At 36.8% G+C, this 20,408-nt stretch overlaps 1 protein-coding gene across 2 annotated transcripts in view; it reads left to right on the top strand.

The window, feature by feature from the left end:
• srbd1 (S1 RNA binding domain 1) overlaps positions 1-20,408 on the top strand; it is an 82,059-nt gene that overhangs the window by 38,407 nt on the left and 23,244 nt on the right. Inside the window, exons 17-19 of one of the 2 annotated variants that reach the window (XM_059566485.1) lie at positions 12,480-12,586; positions 14,240-14,407; positions 16,884-17,033. In XM_059566485.1, coding sequence (XP_059422468.1) covers positions 12,480-12,586; positions 14,240-14,407; positions 16,884-17,033 — 425 coding nt within the window. Of the gene's footprint in view, positions 1-12,479; positions 12,587-14,239; positions 14,408-16,880; positions 17,034-20,408 lie in introns of both variants that reach the window. The other variant, XM_059566484.1, reaches the window with a different exon arrangement.

Here is a 20,408-nt window from a genome sequence, read left to right as displayed (position 1 = left end):
AGCCCGACGGCCCCGACTTATTTATGCACCTAGGGCCGGGCTTCGGGCCAATTTTCACGTTATAGCTCACATGCGGGCCGGGCCTCGGGCCTTTTTTGGGTTATCCTTCTATTTATATTTTTAGACATTAATAAAAAAAAAAAATGAGAAGTTGACGTCGACGATAGAAAAACAAACATAGACATTTCATAACCTGATAACTTTCATAATCTGATAATTCAACCCGTTATAATTATTCTGACATACTGACATGACAGTCTCACGCACGCACGCTTTTCCGTCAGCGCGACCCACGATTATACTTCACTTATATCCACTTACTGTAGTAGTAGCTAATATAGGCCTCTAAATTAATGTATTAATCATAGCCTAGTTCGCCAACTAATAAATATAAAATGATGATTCATGCAGCGGCGAGCATTTCTGTGTCTGCACCTGTTGTTGCGGGACACGCAGGAAAGAAGAGAGCGCTGGCCGAGTTTGAAAACATTGTGGAGCAGGACGAGGATGACGACGATGAAGTACAGCAATACATGCGCCTCAATCACAACATGGAAGGTGATGGACGAGATGTGCTGCTATGGTGGAAACAGCACGAGACCCTGCTACCGCAACTGTCAAGACTGGCTCGCTCTGTGTTTAGTGTCCCGCCAGCAGCAGCAGCGAACGTGTCTTCAGCGCAGCGGGAAGAGTGATAGAAGAGAAGAGGAGTGGGTTAAAACCTTCCACTCTGGATGCTATTCTTTTTCTCCACGATGCTCTGTAAGAGACTATTCTAACTTTTCATTTGACTGGACTTTATTTTCGTTTAACTGTTGGAAACTAATGGAAAAAAGAATGGACATGTTCTGTGGTGCATTTTTGAGGTAAGATAACCTGCAAGTTTGTTTTTAATTAATTTAATTTGTTTAGATTGTAGGCTATTTCTCATTTCGTTTGCGAGCGCTGTTGCGAGCCTGCCTCAGTATTTCAATTTTTTTTTATTTTACTCACTGTGGTTTAATAAATAAACATATATTAAACTAACTGTCTGTGTGATATGCTTTAAGTGTTTTATATCTATGGATTTTATTGTATCCAAGTAAAGTATTAGCGTTAATTTTAGAGGCTTAATTGATTAAATATGTTTTATACTCGCTGTCGGCTCGGCTGATTAACGTTAATCGTCATTTAAAAAAAAAATGCTCCAAACATTTTTCTAAATTAACTTGATAAAGAAATGAAAAGAAACATAACACAAAACTGACCCCTTTTTTAATTGTTGCAAATAGGGCAGGCTTCTGCTGTGTAATAAAATAAATAAATAAAAACACGGGCTCGTGTCGGACTCGGGCTGATAATTCTGATGAGCTGTCGGACACGGGTCGGGCTAGGGCCAGAGCGTCTCGGGCCAGGGCCGGGCTCGGGCCTAGATTTGAGGCCCGTGCAGGGCTCTATCTGGCAGCATAGAGCGCCCTCTGGCGGCTGTAGACGGTAATGTTTTCTCTTGGTTCATGTCTCTTAGTTCATTTCTCTTGGTTCATGTCAAATTAATTTTGATAAATAAGTCGCACCTAACTATAAGTCGCAGAACCAGCCACACTATGAAAAAAAGTGCGACTTATAGTCCGGAAAATACGGTATGTATATATATATATATATATATATATATATATATATATATATATATATATTAGTGGTGGGCATAGATAAATTTTTTTAATCTATATTAATCTCGCTGTGATCTTGAAATTAATCTAGATTAATCTAGATTAAAATGGCTCATTCGAATTCTGCAGAAGACATTCAGAATATGTGTGTTACCCAAATAAAATTGACAAACAGTAAGTCTTTGAGAAGGGGTTTATCAAGCTAGGTGGTTCATTAGAAAAGGGGCTCATCTCCTGTTTTCAAAATGCATCACAAACTGCTTGAAAAAGCTGTAAACTAATTCCACATTGCACAAGGTGCAAACAACCTTACGCCTGTTTCCCACATGCTCCTTCTGCAGTGCGTATGTGTTGCATATTTTTTTACGCACCCATGTTAACGGATTCCAGTTGCGTTCCAGGAGCGTTGCATCTGCAGCAGTGCAGCGATCGTTTACGTACAGAGTAGCGAACTGCAAATGCGTCCTGTGTGAAAGCACATCGAGTCCGTGCTGCACCACATACGTAACACACACGGACTGCATACGCACTGCAGACGGAGTATGTGTGAAACAGGCGTGAGCAGGCCGTAGCTGGGGACAGCGGGGACCCGGTGAAGGTTTTACCAGTGGGCCCTGTTTGAAATTGTTTAATTTGTATGTTCGTTTATTTTTATTTATTTGTGCTATTTACACAATGTTTAAGTTTTTTCAAGTTTGTAGGTGTCAAGATACAGAAACCAAATAATTAAATGTAAAATAGCACTGAATAGTCTTCAATGTAAAAATTAAATATACAATCAAACCCACATTTATTCAGACACCTTAAACATTTCTCACATTATTACAGTTTTGCTATATATATCAAAAATTATATCTGGTGTCTGAATAATTTTTGGTTTGACTGTTAAAACTACAAAGTAATTCAGTCAAGAGCAGTGAGTGATTTTCATTTTCATTTTCTTGGATTAACATTACAGCAGCCACTAGCTAAATAAGGCGCGGTCCCTTTAAGAGACGATGAACGCATCCAATATAATACACATCCCATTTTTTTTCCTCAACTGTTTACTTTCACTTAAGAAATAACTGACAGTTTTTTCAAGCATAATTTCCAAGGTGGATATTTTGACATATTTTGTATGTGTTTGTCGTCACGAGCAAAAATAAGCAAATTCGATATTCAAGTGTTTTGAGACGCCTTTCTCTCTCTCGTGCGCACCGAACACAGCGCGCGAGTAACCAGCTACTCTGTTCAGCTTTTCCGCGTCTTATTTTTGGATGCTTTAATGTTTAAATCGACAAGCGGTAAGGCTTAAAAACACGTGAAAAGATAAGCTTTCGTGACGATGCGCAGCAGTGGCCCATCAACTGTCCTGAGTATCTTTTTAGGCTGGCCTCAGCCAGTCGGTTATATTAAATATCAAGGTGAAAGTCATCATAGCTTGCTTAGTATAGACCCAGCTCCCAACCCAACTTTGCGAATAGATTAACGGCAATATATTTTTTTATCGCCCGATAAGAGTCTCACGTTAACGCAGCACGATAACGGCCCTTATATATGATGTTACAGAATATATAATTACATGTTTTGAGTGATGGGGAAAAAGGTGTTTTATCTGTAAATTTTTGAGCAAAGTTTGCCATTAGTGGTTGTCTCTGTTTGGAACTCACTTTTTGTGTGTAAGATTCTGTATAGATTACTTAATTATGTGAATTTATATATTCATAAATTACAACAAATAATTAGGGACAATAAGATTAGGGTTGCACTGCCGATATTGAATTTCTGGCTGGTACCAATAAGCTATAATTATATTACCATAATGTTATTGCTGATATTTATTTTATATAATTATTTCTTTCTCTCTCTAAATTGTGCTCCGAAGATGAACAAATCTTTTACGGGTTTGGAAAGACCTGGGGGTAAGTGATTAATGACAAAATGTTTATTTTGGAGTGGAGTATCTCATTAAGTGAAATGCAGCTGACAGAAGCAATATACATGTAAATATATTTGAATGAGCATGTACAGTTAATTAAATAACATAATATTGTTTTACAACATATAAATCCAACATAGACGATACAGATAGATAAAATATGATCAATATAGATGTAGTGTATATCTCCAAATAAAATCTAAAATATTATATCAATAAAAAATTATTTAATAACACTTTAGTATAGGGACCAGTTATCACTATAAACTAGTTGCTTATTAGCATGACTATTAATAACATATTATATTTTTTATAAGTATAAATATTCTGTATGACTATATTCTACATCCCTAATCCTACTCAATGCCTAAACTTAGCAACTACCTTACTAACTCTTAATAAGCAGCAAATTAGGAGTTTGTCAAGGCAAAAGTCATAGTTAATGGTTTGTTAATAGCAGGAATTGGACTTTAAAATAAAGTGTAACCAGTAATTCTATAAAGAATTTATGATATGATATAGTACAGTAACATTATGAAGTGAGTGGAAGCTTTTGCTGCTGAGCTGAATTTGAAGTCGTTCTCTGTCACCTTCATAACACTTTTGATCGCCCTCTATTGTTACTTTTTTTATCCTGAAGTTCCATTTAGTCGAAGTGGGTGGGACCTCTAAAGTTTAGGTTTATATAGTTAACTGTCAATCACTGAGACATAGGTGGAGAGTTTTCAAGTTTCCCCAACTGCTTAAAGCTCCCAGAAGGCACATTTTACCATTTTACCCAGCTGTGAGAGAAAACACCATACACACCCCCGGATATTAAGGAAACTGTCACTCTCCTTGATGCACTTTCCCATGTGTTTTCAAGTCCAAACATTTAAACCAGCAAAAAACCCTTTATTTATTAATTATTTAACCTTTCTTTATTATTAAATTATGTTAGTCAGTGTTTAAGTTTTTCTGAGCACATGAAGAAATATGCGTATGTTAGGTTGTACTTTAATTTTGTATTACAAAATAGGTTACATTTAAATGTTTGGTCACAAGGACCGCTATTGATCACACAGCCAAAGCTTTAGAATATAGTCTTGTTTTCACACTGTTTATTGCATGTTCAGAACGCCAATAAACAATCTCTTTGTAAAAAAAAAAAACAGTTTTCGATGAAGGTTCAGAAGGTTGTGTAGTGAAAAAGCAGCGGTGATGTCACTCCTGAAGGCTTTCTCTATTTAATGGGTCTGCTGAGATTGTTCCCTCAGGGTAAAACGGAAGAGAGCGAATGGTATTGACTGACAGGAGGCTGATTGATAATGATTGATAGCCGAGTCCATTTTCACGTGGGAAAAAGGAAGAGTTGTGCGCTCTGCTGAACACCTTCTTTCAGTCAGTCTGATCTAGCTGTGTTTTTGCATGATAAATCTTTTACTTATGTGACTCTTAATTAATTTTCTCTCCTGGGTAAAGTCTATGAGAAATATTGTTTATCTTTTTTGTCTTAGGGCTGTTCACATTTGTAGCAAACCTCCAAAAGAAGACTAACGTACGTGTTGTTTCTCATGACTTCAGTGAGTGAGTCCAGTAGTGCAGTGTGCATGGGTGCGACTCTCAGTTTCTGTTTGACAGGTGTTTACTGACTCCAGACCTGGTCTCTAGGCTTCACCTGAGGTAAAGGAAAGATGGAGCAGAGTGTAGGTGAGAAAAGTGTCAGAATTAGTCGTTAAAATTTCAGCCCACTGCCAGGAAACTGCATCATCTGATTTGCTGCCAGAATGCTTTTTAAGAGTTAATGCATAATGTTTTAGTGGAACAAAGCAAGCTTTGAATAATTCTTATATAAAAATAGTGTTTTTAATGCATCAAAGACATGGAAATTTCTGTAGTGAATATTTACTTTAGGCAATGCTTTAATTATTTATTTTTTATTAAAATGTACTTATTTATTTATTGTAATAAAGTTTGCATTAAGTTGATCAAAAGTGACAATAAATATATTTCAAATAAGTGGTTGTTTTTTTTAAAACTTTCTATTTATTAACCATTTCTGACATTATATTACATTTAAACATTAAAAGAGAAAGCAGTTATTTTTCCTATATTTTTGTTCAAATAAAGATAGGTATTGATTGCATAAGAGATTTTAAAATCTCAAAATGTTTAACATCAATATATGTTCAAAACAACTGCTTTAATCTGTCAAATGTGTTGACAGATTGATCAGAATTACTTGCTGGCAAATTTGATTGAGTCACAATTAAAAAAAAAAATCTTATTCCATTTTCACAAATGACTAAAGATCATGAAAAAGTCCTAGAAATTCTATGGTGAATATACCGTTTTCTTTTTGCACCTCTGATAAATCTCAACAAATTCAACAAATCTGACAAATGGGCTCAAACTGAATCAGAAAAATAACGTTATCTGAAATGTCTGGAAAGATTGAAAGTCTTGGTCAAAAAGTGTAGGAACCTTGCAGAGAAGACTTGAATCCTTACTGCAAGATTTAATGATGTCTGAGATTATTTAATTAGTCTAAATGACCTTGCAGGCAAGACAAGACTGCACATTTAAAAAATCTTATGTCATAAATAGAAATTGTAGCCTGGTTTAAGGATGATTTAACAGAACTTATGCTCTGTCAGGCCTCATAATTTTTACGCTGCTGTCAAGACATCTTTTAGCCGTTTTCAGATGCCTTGTTTGGAGCTTTTGCATTTTGCTGAAAATGTAGGTCTCTGGTTACACAGGAGGCAGAGGTTTGGGAGGTATGTAAAGGGATCTCCCCAGTCTAACATCTTTGTGTGTTCAGCTCTCTCTGGGAAGTGTGTTTTCAGAGCCTGCAGCTGGTTAGATCTGCATTGGGTCATGAGGGCGGGGAAAGGAGAGAAGAACTGATTGACGTCTCGGAGTGGCAGCTTTTCGTCAAAAAAAGCCCTGTTAACTGGGCTGAGTGTGGACAGACACACTTTGTTCTGGCGCTGGAGCCTATCCAAGCCAAACAGGACCTCGCACCTGAATTTAATCTTGTGGTTTGTGTGAGCCTGTGTGTTTTTGTGCGTGCATGCATGTGTGCGTGATTGGGTTGGAGACCTCGCCATGGCTCTGCTGAGCTTGGTGAGGCAATGTAATTGCGTATTTGTGTTACCACTGGCCCATCCCCTGCTCTATACCTGGCATGACGGGGTCCGGGATACGAGTCTGTTCAAACAGAGGGCAGGTTTAAAAACTATGTGAACTCCCACCACATTTCTTCACCTATTCCCCAATGCTTTAATTGAGTTTTGGTTGTTTTGTCTTCAGGGTTACCACACCGCTACGCCATGTCAGAGCTCAGCTGTCAGCCGCTTTTCCTACTGTGAGCGAGGAGCAGAGAGTGCGGCTCATGTGCGTTTGAAGACAGATGGAAAGCTTAATATCGGCTTTAGGCGAGCTTGGTCTTTCTCAGGCCCTGCTGGAGATGTTGGTTTGATTCTTAACGTATGCTCTACCAGATCCAGCTTAGTTTTACACTCACTAATCAAAACGGTTATGCAGTCTTAGATATATCCAGTAGGATTGACAGGAGATTGGAGAGATGAAAGCTGAAGCCTTCTTCAACAGCTACTACTGGAAACATTCAATGTGTCTAGGTTGATATCTCAAATATGACCGCAACAATTTCAGCCCATGTTTACCTTCTTGTTCAGCTTTGTTCAATTTGTCCTCAAGTGATTGAAGTGTTTTTGAAGCGTTGAAGGGATAGACCATGCAAAAATAAAAAAATACTTTTATTATTGGCTGACCCTTACATGCAGTGTTGGGGAGTAACTAGTTACATGTGACAGAATTTAATTACAAAATAAATGTAACTGTAATGTATTATAGTTACTAAGATGTGAAATGTTTCAAAATGATTAATAGTTGAAAACATTCATTAGAAATTAAGAAAAGTACTCAAAATGTAATCAGTTACATTATATAGGGTAACACTTTATTTTAAGGTGTCCGTGTTACACTTGTTACATATACATTTATAATACATGTACTATTATAATAACAATAAATTTATGCACTATTACATGCAAGTTTCTTAAACCAAACACTAATCCTAACCCTAACCATATAGTAAGTACATATTACTCAGTACTTAAATGTATAATTGTATTGTAACAAGGACACGTTAAAATAAAGTGTAACCTAATTAATTGAAATAGTTACACTACTTAATCCATTTTAAATAGGGTAGCTTGTAATATGTAACCAATTACATTTCCAAAGTAACCCTCCCAACACTGCCCTTGTGTCATTCCTTTCATCTGCAGAAAAACAAAAGATGTTTTGAAGAATGTTGGTAACCAAACTGTTTTGATGACCCATGTCTTCCACTGAGAGAGAAAAAAAACATTTCTGAAAATATCTTTTTATTCCACAGAAAAAAGACATATTGGTTTGGAATGACATGAGGGTGGGTAAATGATGCCAGAATTTTCATTTTAGGATGAACTGTCATTTTAATTCACTCTTTACTGACCCTGCATTGCCAGACGGCCGGACAGTTCTCTTGTTCAATCATATACCATTCATTGAACTTTTTCTCCCTGTATGTGATCACTAATATCGCAGTGGTGGCGTCCCGCCTCGTAAATTAGTGTACCCTAGCACATAGCTTCCTGGAACAGCCTTTAAAAATAGATCTGGGGGGGTTGAGATGATTGATGGCTTTCTAATGAGTGTGCATTCCATCAGCAGAGCTCCAAACTGCCCGCAGGCGACACTTTTTGGGTGTCTTCCTCTATCAGCCTGCTTAAGGACTGTGAGAATTTTCGCTCCATCCGTGCTCAAGGCAGTTTATACAGTCGACCGGCTGCCAGATACTCGAAAGCTAACCTTAGGGTTTGGGAGCAGCTACATGGGAACCTGTCCACATACTTCTCAGGTTGCATCCGGATATTATGCACCAGCAGGTTTTTGTACGTTAAAAACAAGGTGTTGTTTGTTGTGAGAAGTACCTTGAGCGTGCACTGATTTATTGATTATCAGCAAGCTGTCAGTGATTTTAGCCTTATAATCTGTTTGTGTACAATCGTGAATGTGTTGATAAGTCTGTTGAGTGACTGTTTGGAAAGCACCATAAGCATTATATGGGAAAATAGCAATAAACTGTTGGAGTAAATGAGGATCATTAGGAATGATTGGGCCACCGTTGAATATCTCAGCTTCTGCCTTCAGGCTTCAATGTTTATTGTTTAGATTTCATGTTTCATTTCAACACATGCGATCCAGTAGTGTTCATATATTTCTCACCTCTCTAAGGTTACAAAGGAAATGTGTGAGAGATTTTGACAGAATATTACAGCCAGTGGTGTTCTCCCACATGAAGGCTGTTTTTGTGCAGTAAATATTTTTGGAGGTCTAATATTTCAGTTGTTTTTCCAGCATTTGTGTATCACAGACTAAATTTAGGAGGTGATACTAGAATAACATTCATTCTTTTTTGACTATTGGCATGTTGCAGTGAACCGCATTAACCACTTGAGGCGATATTACAAAAGAGTGCCAGATTTCTGAAAGCCTCAAGACACATCTTTCATTTTTTACACTCACAGTTACTCCCAGGGGATGTATAGTGCTGAGATCTCAATGCCGCTACTGTTTTTTAAAACCATTACTAATTAAGTTAACTGAAAGTTTAAGAAAATGCACAACCTGGTGCAGTGTTATGATGACAACTTAAAGATATTTGCAAAGTGTGATTCTCTTCCAGTCTGTGATGAATGATTTTGTGTCTTTCCTTGGATAAGATTACTCCATTGTAAACGGCTAGACAGTAAATGTTATCACACAGATGTCCTTGTTCCAGTGGCAGTCATCCGGATCCTGTCAGGTCAAAACACACATTCTGCTCTTTGCTATAACCCGCATAGCTCAGCCACTTCACTTCCTAGCAGTCACTCAATATCTCAGTCATCCTTAACCCACTGAGATCTTATCATTGTGCTGGTCTAAACCATTTCTGTTTATCTTCATTCAGTCATATCTAATAGGGTACTATTCCATCACTCTGTTTGTCAACGAAAGTTAAAACCTGAGCATTAAAACCTCATCTCCATTGCACTGCAGTACTTATATATGAGGTACCCTGCCTGCAGGAGTCCATCATTTTAATTTCATTTACTCTGTTAATGAAGAACTGAGCATTAAAACCTCAATTCCATTTCACTGAAAGAATATTATTATATTATATTTGACTTGTCTATTAATATTTAAATCAACCCATGCACAAAAATCTTTCAGCCATCAAAGAAGAGAAAAGTCTGTTCGTCCCATAATATCTCTTATCACACCTTTTTTTGGTGCCTGTTCTCGACGGACATGTGTTTTGTGGACAAACAGGCAGATCTGCTAATGAGTTTACAAGATCAGATTTCTCTAGGCAACAACATTTGGTTTGAGGGTGAAGTTTTTTTTTTTTTTAACTGAACATCTGCTTCTCAGACCACTTTGACATTCTCCGTGTTTTTGGCCGCATTTTTGCAGTCCAAAAGCACTGCGTTTTATAACATTGGAAAACAGTTCTTTAGCTAGCACATTGAATTGCTCTGTGTTTAATGTGAAACAAGATGGAAGGATATTAACAGTCAGTCTTTAAAAACTGAATACACACCTTATATTTATATCCTCTAACATGCTTAGTTATAGAATAAGTTTCTCTACACTGTTTCATGTTTTCTGTTCTTCATTCCCAGCTAAACTGGCCTTATGATAAAGCAAGTTGATTTGTAAGCTGCCCCAGAATGATTAAAACAAAATATATTCTGGATAAAGTATCCTGATCCACACCATCTCAGACCCACTTCTTACTTTTTCCCATTGGTTGTGTAATTTCAAACACTAACACTCTCTGAAAGTAAACCACTGCGTCCAAATATGAGGGAAATATATCGTCTATGTCTTTGTTTATTATTTCTGCCTGTTCTTGTGTTAGTGTGTGGCTGTGTGTATTCGTGTGTGCACAAGGGAGGTTGAATGTGTATATTGAGTTAGCTATAAGAGGCCCGTGGGCTTCTCGGTCTGTTTAATATACTGAATTTGTATTCACACAAACACAATGACACACTAGTGCATGCAAAGACAACTTGAGTGCATTAGATCTTACTCGCACTGTAAATTTACACACAGAAATGTACAAAGAACAGGCAGTACATGTTGTACACTCCCAAACCACCATAAACTGTCATTGCTGTTGGGTTTTCCCCTAATTAAAAAGAAAATTAGAGAACACAGTCTTTTGACCCCTTGAAGTTTCTCATCATCCTTTAACAACCATAAATGGGCTGGTGTTTTAGAAGTCACATGCTCAACTATTCATCAAAAGTGCTTTGAATCTATTTAGGTCGTAGAGGGAGTCAATGAGCTATTTGAGTAGTTTAACTACATTTGTGTTTTCTAAGGTGTTGAACCCATCATGTCTGTTGCTATAAATTATTTTATTTTAATTGTAATAATTGTTAGGTACAATGTACTTATTGTGTTCATGTTGAACTTAAAATTGCTGCTATTGAGGTGGTACACGGTTAAGGTTAGGGACAGGTTTTGGTGGTTTGTGGGCTAAGGTACATGTATAGGAGTACGGTGGAGAGGGTAATGCAGATCTAACTACAGAAATTAATTACAGATGTGATTACAGAAAGGTATTTTAAAATACAAGTACAATGTGAAAACGTACACAATAAGTATTAACAGCTGCCATAATTTTTTTTTTTCGATAATCCATTTCACTCAGATGAAATCCATTTCACCACTGAAAAAAAAATAAAAAGGTAATTGAGATTATTTTAATCTCACATTTCTGTCTCTTTTCTAGCAGTTGTGAGTTTACATATCCTCAGATTTTTTTTCCTTAGAACTGTGTGATACAAATTCACAATTTGGAATTCTTTTTCTCAGAATTGTGAGATATAAACACAATTACAAGTTGTAAAGTCAGAACTACGAGATATAAACTCAATTCTGAGAAATGAAGTCAAGAAAAAAATCTATTGCTATTTCCATTTCATTGCAACTTTAAATATGAGTACAATTATAGTTTTTCTCCCAAGCCACCATGGTGAACTGTAGCTAGTACATGAATATCTTGTATAAGTGCAGGTTGTGTTCGTCCTAATGAGTTCTTCTAAATGAAGAATTGCACATTCTTCTTAGCAGGTCTCAAGCATTGGTTTAACAACTTCCATATGGATGCTGGTCCCAAGACAGACAAAGGCTTGTCAGAGTTCCCTGCTTGCTCCTAATTTTGGTCAGTTTTGAATTTGGCCTTGTGGTTTTCTTTGCTTTGAATTCCATCTCCATTTTAGAAAACCGCCTCCAAAGTGTGAAAAGTTCGGCTGGATTAACTTTATCAATTCCCTGCACTTAATGGAAAACCCCTGTGAGCGGACTTTGAAGTGTCACCGATGCTTTCCAATGAAAACAGCCTCAAACCTTCTCTGTGTCTCTCGAGGCAAAGCAGTCCACTGGCTGCTTTTATATTCTGCCGTCTCTTTTCCCCCCCCTTCAGACCAGCATGAACACCGCAAAGTATTTAGGGTTACCGTTTGATTGCCAGTGACACACCGTTGGCCTTGCAAAGCGGCTTGTTTTTGGAAAGTGACTGAGACAGCACGATTTGTTGCTGAGATATCTAATAGATGTAGACATTCTTGACATTTCGAAAGACACAGAGGAGAACTTTTACCGTTTTAATTATTTTCAAAGTAACCTAGCGATTTAGTGAACTTTTAATACATGTCTAAATTACGATTGAATCAAGTCAGCATACCAGAAAAAACATCTTCAAGGTGTTTGATTTCGTTTTCAGAGCCCAGGTCAAGAACAGAGCCCTTCCTTTTCCTTTCTTGCACAAACACACGTTCTAAGACTGTGGTCACTCTTTCCAGCACGACGTGTCACAGAGTTTGCTGAGGGCAGCGCTGGATGGGGTGGTGCAGGAGTGTGTGAGCTTCGTGGGAGTGGACATCAACATCTGTTCAGAGACGCTGATGAGGTAGAGGCCAAATACTTTCCAGCAGGAGTCACAACATGGCAACTTCTCACTCGACTCGCCGTTATTGCTTAGCGCTCTGTTTAGTCTGACACCCTACACGTCGCGTACACACACACACACTCAGAGACGCGCGCACCATAACATCTACTCACATCCCCACTACACACAAACATTGTGATCTACATACACAAACATTGCCGCTCGCTAACATATACTCAAACTGAGATATATAGCCTTGAATATTAGTCACATAAACTTACAGAAACACTGAAATGTACACATTCATTACATCCACTCGATCTGCCTAATACCTTGTAGGATTTCGTGAGTAATTGCAAATTGTTTGCACTACGGAAAACAGTGATTTGGAAACATATATTTCCGGAATATAATCAGGATCACGTCTTTATGCCCCTAGATGTGACTTCAAAATGTTAGCTTTCATTTACACAGCTTATTTTTTTTTATTTATTTTTTTTTCTTTGTTCAACACAAGAAGTTAGTATAAGCGAGTTAAAAAAATATTTTTATGAAAGCAGGTACACTTTCATGTTTCGTCAGTGCATTCATTCAGATACATATACTGTAAGCATTAGAAATAAATACGCACATTTCACAAATATCAGATTTCTGTATTTCTCTTAATGATTATGCCTTTGACTTATGGTTTACTTAGACACCCATACATCACTATACTGAGCTGGAAAGCTGTGTGATCCCATTAACATGCAGGGTTAAATGCTCGTGAGGTAGGCTGGGATCAGGTCATCTGTTTACTTGACTTTAAATGAGCTCTCAGTACCAGAGCTCCAGACGATGTGTTTGTGGCTCCAGTGGTATTCACCCCTTATTTATAAGTGATGACATATAATGTTTACATAGCTGCTTTTAGGGGAGCTGCCACTTCGAATTGCCCATACCATCTCACTGCAAATGGTCTCAATGCAGTTCTGTTTTATATGGAAATGTTAAAAAGATTATGAGATCTTAGGCAGCCATTTTGGTAATTCTGCTGGAAAATGTTCTCGATATTTTACTAATATCGGACTTCATGTTTGTGAATATGTACGGATTACATAAGTATAAAAAAGAAGTTTCCATGGCCTTGGGTGGACTTTTAAAGCGAAGCTCTTGATCCAGTATGTGTGGTTAATGCTGGGTATTAACATATAAATCAATCTCATTGCTACCTAAGAAGTTTGATTGCGTAAAAAGCATCAAAGGTGTGTTTAAGAATGACAATTCTGAACATCAGAGAAAAATAGCAAAACGTCCTAACCTAGAACATTAGCAAAAAAAAAAAAAATGTAGACTTTTTTAAATTTTTTTAAATCATATATGTTTTGAATGCTCTTTTATTTAAGGTACAATTATTGCTATTAACAAGCGATTAACTTTGACTTTTGTCTAAAAAAAAAAAAAAAAATCTAATTTGGTGATTATTCATAGTAAGGTTGTTAAATGTAGGTACTGGGTAAGATATAGAATATGGTTATGCAGAATATGTCCTTTGTAAGTACTAATAAACAGGCAATATGTTAATAATAGGCATACTAATAAGCATAATAAGCAACTTGTTAATAGTGAGCATTGGTCCCTATACTAAAGTGTTTCCGATGTCCCTTTTTTAAATGAGGTGTTTTGTTTTATCAGGCACATAGCAGGTCTGAACGCAGGTCGAGCACGCAGTATTATGGAGTGGAAAGAAAAGAATGGGCCTTTTCTCAACAGAGAGCAGCTAAAACTGGTTAAAGGCCTCGGTCCTAAGAGCTTCCAGCAATGTGCCGGCTTCATCAGGATCAACCCCGAGACCGTTCGCAGGTACACCCCCAAATTCATGCCATTTCTACAGTTACATATTTTTGCACCAAGCTGCCTTTATATTATGTAGGTGGTTAGTGGGACAAGATGTGTCGCCACCTTAACTTAAAATAATTATGCATTATTTTTTATCATATATTAATAAAAGTTCAGTGTGTAAAATGATTTAAATTATTTGTCAAAAAATTAGCTTTGAATTATAATATTGAACACTTTTCATACTTTGGTTAACGTGTCAGTGGCTTAACCAATAGTAATGGTGAGTTTTGCCACCAAATGGAGAAAATACAATTACAATTCATAATAATTAATAAATGAATGTAATTATTATTAATAATAATTATTAATACTATTAATGCTACAGGTGCTATTAAATAATGTTGAAAAACCTTCAAAACTTCAAAACAAATTGTAACAGCACACAGAAAGAAACTCAGAAGTAAACAAAGGTAAAAAAAAAAATTGTTTAGTTTATTCGTAACATGATATAGTTAAGTAACACCTTGACAAGGGAGATATTTTGCTGAATATTTTCACGATTGCAAATGTCACATTGATTTTAGTTCAATAAACAAGTAAAGTAGTCAGGTAATTATTAAGTTACTTACATTTTAGGCATAATATTTACTGTTTTTGTTCTATTTTCTCAATGAAAATAGTTCCAAACAAAGATCACAGCAGAAGTATTAAACATTCTCCAAGAAACAATCAGTGGTGTTTTGTTACTGAATGATTCAGCGTTTTAAATGAATTGGTTGAATGACACAATAACTCACTCAATAAGTGACTTAAAGGGGTCATATGGTGTGATTTACATTTTTCCTTTCTCTTTGGAGTGTTACAAGCTCTTGGTGCATAAAGAAGATCTGTAAAGTTGCAAAGACTAAAGTCTCAAATCCAAAGAGATATTCTTTATAAAAGTCACGTCACTGTGTGGTAGGGGTGGGCGATATCTCGATATTTAAAATATATCGAGATATTTTTTAAACACGATATGGATTTTGACATATCGTATATATCGATATATTGTTTATATTTAATTTTGATTCCGCCACTTTGCTTGTTTGTCTTCTCTGTGCTGTGCTTGTCCCCGCCTCCTTGTTTTTGTTCCCCCTCCCCTCGTGTTGAACATGGCGTCGTCCACAACCAGCCCGGAGGCTACAGTTAGGGGTTCGGTGCATTGCTCAAGGGCACCGAAGTCATGGTATTGCCGGCCCAAGACTGGAACCCACAACCCTAGAGTTAGGAATCAAACTCTCTAACCATTAGGCCACCATTAGGCACCATTAAGGCCAATCAGTGCATTTCAGAATGCAGGGCATACAGGATAAATAGTAATGCACAGTATGTGGAAAATAACCTTAAATCGCATAATCGCATTTCATTAAAAGTGTAATTTTTTTTCCCTACATTTTTTTATTTGTACATCCAAAAATTTATTTAAAACATTAATCTTTTTACATTATTTATTTTATTTATTTACCGTCACTCTCTCGTGTGTAAGAAGACAAGCGCACAACGAAGATGAAGGAATATAAACATGTATTTATTATTATCCACACAAAGAAAGGAACACACACAAGCTATCATGGGAGCCACCAGACAAAGACCTGGACTCTTATTTAGGAGGGAACTACATAAGGCAAATAACGAGGGGCAGACAGGTGAAGGGGGTTAACTAATGATGAATTAACGAGAACAGAAACATAACCATAATAAGGAAAAACTTGAGGGAAATGGACTAAACTAAAAGTAACTCATAACTGTGACCGTAACAGCCCTATACTGTATATTGAATTTATTGATCAATTGTAATAATTTGACATGAAAGATGATGCATACATTTAAAAAAGTTGAAAAGGGTATTTGAAAAGATAAATAAAAATATGCAGATTTAAGTGCAAAAGCTGATAGAACACTACAAAAAATACAGCTTTAGAATAAATTATTTAAACCACCAAACCTCTTGGTGATGCAGTATGTTTGTGGGGATATTTAGTATGGAATATTGTATGCTGATATGAAAGGTTTAAAGTATATCATAATAATAAATTTTACCGGTATTCATGACAGCTATATATATATATATTTTTTTTTTACACATTAAATATTACATATATGTAATATAATGTGTATTTCCATTACAGGATTAGTTATTAAATATCATATAAGATGGTATTAAAAAGTCTTACATTTGACTTTTTTTTCTTCACATAATTATATGGTGATATGTAATAGATGCTTTCATCTAATTCGTTGATTAGATGAAATAATCTTATGTATTATAATGCATCAGGATATCATCAGATATATGTAATATCTTGTAGAATGCAACTAAAAAGTGGCACAGCTTACCCCAGTCTCTAGAAAATGAAGAAGAAATACTTACAATTTATAGGCCACAAATCACATGTAAAAGCACATTTTTAATTCAGATATTTTACCCTCAATGTTTTTGTTATTTTGCTTCAAGCAGTGTCTGTTCTGGAGGTAACGAAGACTTCAAGCTTCCTCTGAAGCAGACAGCTGAGAAGAAAAAAGTCAAAGGCTCTGGGAGCACCTCTAACCAGTTTAACCCACTGGACCAAACCTGCATCCATCCCGAATCCTACAGCATCGCCTTGAGGTGAGAACAGATCGTGGCACTAAACTATCACGTTACTGCACTACTGCAGTTGATCATTGGATCTGCTTAAGGATTGACCCAAGTGGTAACAAGTGTTTACTTCAAGTAGGAGCATCTGGTCCTGTGTTGCTTAGTGTGAGAGTTTTGCGAGCTGCTGGTGCTCATATGAAAAGCACATTCAGCGTGTGCTCAGCACTCTGGAAGTGAATGACGCTCTCCCCGCAGCTGTGCTGCTCAAGTCTGTTTAGACTACTCCAATCTGACACTTGTGCCTGTTGCTTCCAGAAGATGTGAGCACGGATGCCCTGTGGTTTGGATGTGCTTGCATGCATGACAGCTGCAAGTTAAATCAAATTCAGTGTATGCATGTGAAAGAGGTTTTTGAAAATTGAATTTGAACCGTGGGCAAGGCATTCGAATGCTGTGGAATTTGGAGGATTTATTGGTGAATGGCAACTATAATTTAGGAACAAGACATTCATTCACTGCCTATTACTCACTTTTTCATTTCCTTCATAGCTGATGTTGTACTTTGGCTTCAGTTGTAGCACAGTGTGTGTACTTGTGCAATTACACTTCATTTTGTAACTTTGCATGTATATGTGCAGTTGTGTACAAACATAAGAGACCTCACTGAATATCTGTATTTTTCTTTTTTTTTCCAGTTAAACCTTGAAATAAACAAAATGGCTAAAAATTATGTTATAAAAAAAGTAAAACAAAGACAGTTATGACTTGAAAAAATATTGAAGTTTCTAGACCATTTGTAGGCCAGAATGTTTTATTGAATATGAATATGAATTTGATATTGTATATTATAAATTAAATATAATGATAAATTAATATAATAAAAATATTTATATATTATTTAAATAGAATTAAAATAGAATTTAGATAGATAGATAGATAGATAGATAGATAGATAGATAGATAGATAGTAATTTGCAAATCATATTGTATAATAATCTATATTAAAAAAATTTTTTATTTGTATGAATTAAATAGATTTAAAACTGAACGTTTTCACTGCTGGTCTGAGACCGTAGACCCCTCTGTACATGCATGTGTGAATCGTATGCGTGTCTATCCACTCCTTCTCTGACTGATCTGTCGTCGCAGGCGCCTTTTACGGTCAGAGGTCTAATAAAGCCACTTAGGGGCATGGAGAGGGGGAATAATCACCCTGTCATATCCTCCCTCCTCTCCTCTCCTCTCCTTCTGTTTGTTTTCATTTCTCTCCGTTAGGCTTCATTTCCGACTAAACCAGGCAGAAAAGCCTCCCTTGCAGTCCCCTGTATTATCACCATTCTCTATCGTTACCAAATGCTGTGCTAATGGACGCTGCTCCACTCCGATTGTCATCATGAGCCCAGGCATATTTTTCTTGGAGTAACAGGATTTGATTAAACATGGCCACCAGCAGTGCTGAGTTGGTAATGTAGCGCCCAGCTAATGTAGCGGACTTTAAACAAAGGTTTCTAGGGGGCTTGGGAGGAATTCTGGGTATTGCTAATAAAATGTATCAAATATGTTGTGAGCTTCGGCCAGGGCTGAAAGCATAAGGCTAATGATGCGAGCAGAACCGTCTGAGCGATGTCTTTATAATGATGATGACAAGCTTGACGTATTCCCAACAATCTGTAACCCATTTATGCACTGGGTTCATCACTCTTGTCCTCTGTTTCACCAGCTCATTCTCTTTCCCTTTGCAAATTATTGGACAGGCCTTTTCACTTCCTCTCTCATTCTCATTCATATAAATGCAGCAGTTAATGAGAATAGAAATGAAATGGAAAAACGCCCCTCATTGCATCCGTGACTGGTTTGCGCTTAATATTTGTGAAGTCAGGACAGGAGGTGGCTAAAATCAGTCACACATTGTGCTTGTGAAAACATGCAGCTTGTCTCCCTCCATTTCGTTGGTGATTTTGTTGCACGTCGGCGCTTTGCGAAGTGTGGGCCAGTGGATGGTAATGGTGGATCATGTTGCTCTAATGTGATGAACTTGATACCCTTAGCCCCACCACTTCCCACTCATACACACACAAATACGCATACACAATATGTAGCACTGACCCCCTGATGGACCATCTCTAGTATTTAAGTATTAGCTGTGAAACAAAGGTTGATTTTAGCTCTTATTGGGACCTACCAAAATAAACTCACTTTCACAAGTTTTCTGTGACGTTGCTGGGGACCAGTTTTCTGTGACATTTTATTATAGCCACTAACTGAAAGCGCTTTCTTTGTTCTTCAATAATTTGCAAGAGCATGAAGGGGAAGGTAGTGATTAACCATTATGTTTAAAGGAACAATATCTAAGCTCATTTTCCAGGTCTGGTGGTAGCACTTTTAGCTTAGCTTAGCATAGATCATTGAATGCGATTTTCTAGGCTGATATGGCTAGGAACTATATTCTTATTCCAGCATAATAATCAAGGAACTTTGCTTCCATAACATGGGTGCAGCAGGCGCAGTGATATCACGTAGCGCCTGAAAATAGTCCACAACTAGTTAGTGTAGTAGTTGCAGCAAATAGAGTTGCTGGGGACTATTTTCAGGCGCTGCGTAATATCACTGCGCCTGCTGCACCCATGATAAAGATGATCTTTACCGTGCACAAAGATGAAGTTAAAGATGAATTTATGATTTTATTTTCTTTTAAAAATTTCTATAAATAAAGGGATAGTTCACCCAAAAATAAAAATTGTCATTAAATACTCACCCTCATGTCGTTTTAAAATCTTAAGTAGTGGTCAATCGATATGTGTTTTATTTTTACAGGCGATGCCGATATCTTGGAATGCAGGGGGGCCAATATAAAGCCGATATAATTGTTTAAAATTATTATTATTAATATTTAAGAAATTTGAAATCATTTGACAATGGATTAAAAAAGAGATGTATAGATTACAGTATTTTTCACAAATAAATAAATATTTAATGAAATTATTACATATAAAAAAAGTAGCCACTGTAACCAACAGGGCACTCACGTAAAAGGCCCGATCACACAGAACACGTTTTTTTGTAGTGAAAGGTATCTTTTTTAATCGTTTTCGGTTGACAGTGAGCATTCTGCATGCTGTTTATGAGCTCTGAAGTGCTCTGAAGCGCTCTGAGCACCTAAAGTTGAAAAAAAAAAGCAACTCTGAGTGGAAAAGCGCCCGACGTCATTCGCGTTTTTCTTCCCATTGTCCTGTCGAATGAATGGAGAGGCAGGCCTTCTACTGTGGTGAGGAAAGTTTACCGTTGCTTAGAAAGTCCGGAGACTGCAGTGATGGAGAAACTTTTGGTGTCTGTCGCGGGTTACCTGGAGCTGTATTTTTAAGGCTTCTGCTAAAATGACAGTTTACTTAACAGCAAAAACCAAAG

Source organism: Carassius carassius, chromosome 14 (genome assembly GCF_963082965.1).
Source record: "Carassius carassius chromosome 14, fCarCar2.1, whole genome shotgun sequence".
Classification (NCBI taxonomy): Eukaryota; Metazoa; Chordata; class Actinopteri; order Cypriniformes; family Cyprinidae; genus Carassius; species Carassius carassius.
The sequence above is the reverse complement of the archived record's forward strand: the minus strand, read 5'-3'. Positions and strand labels throughout refer to the sequence as shown.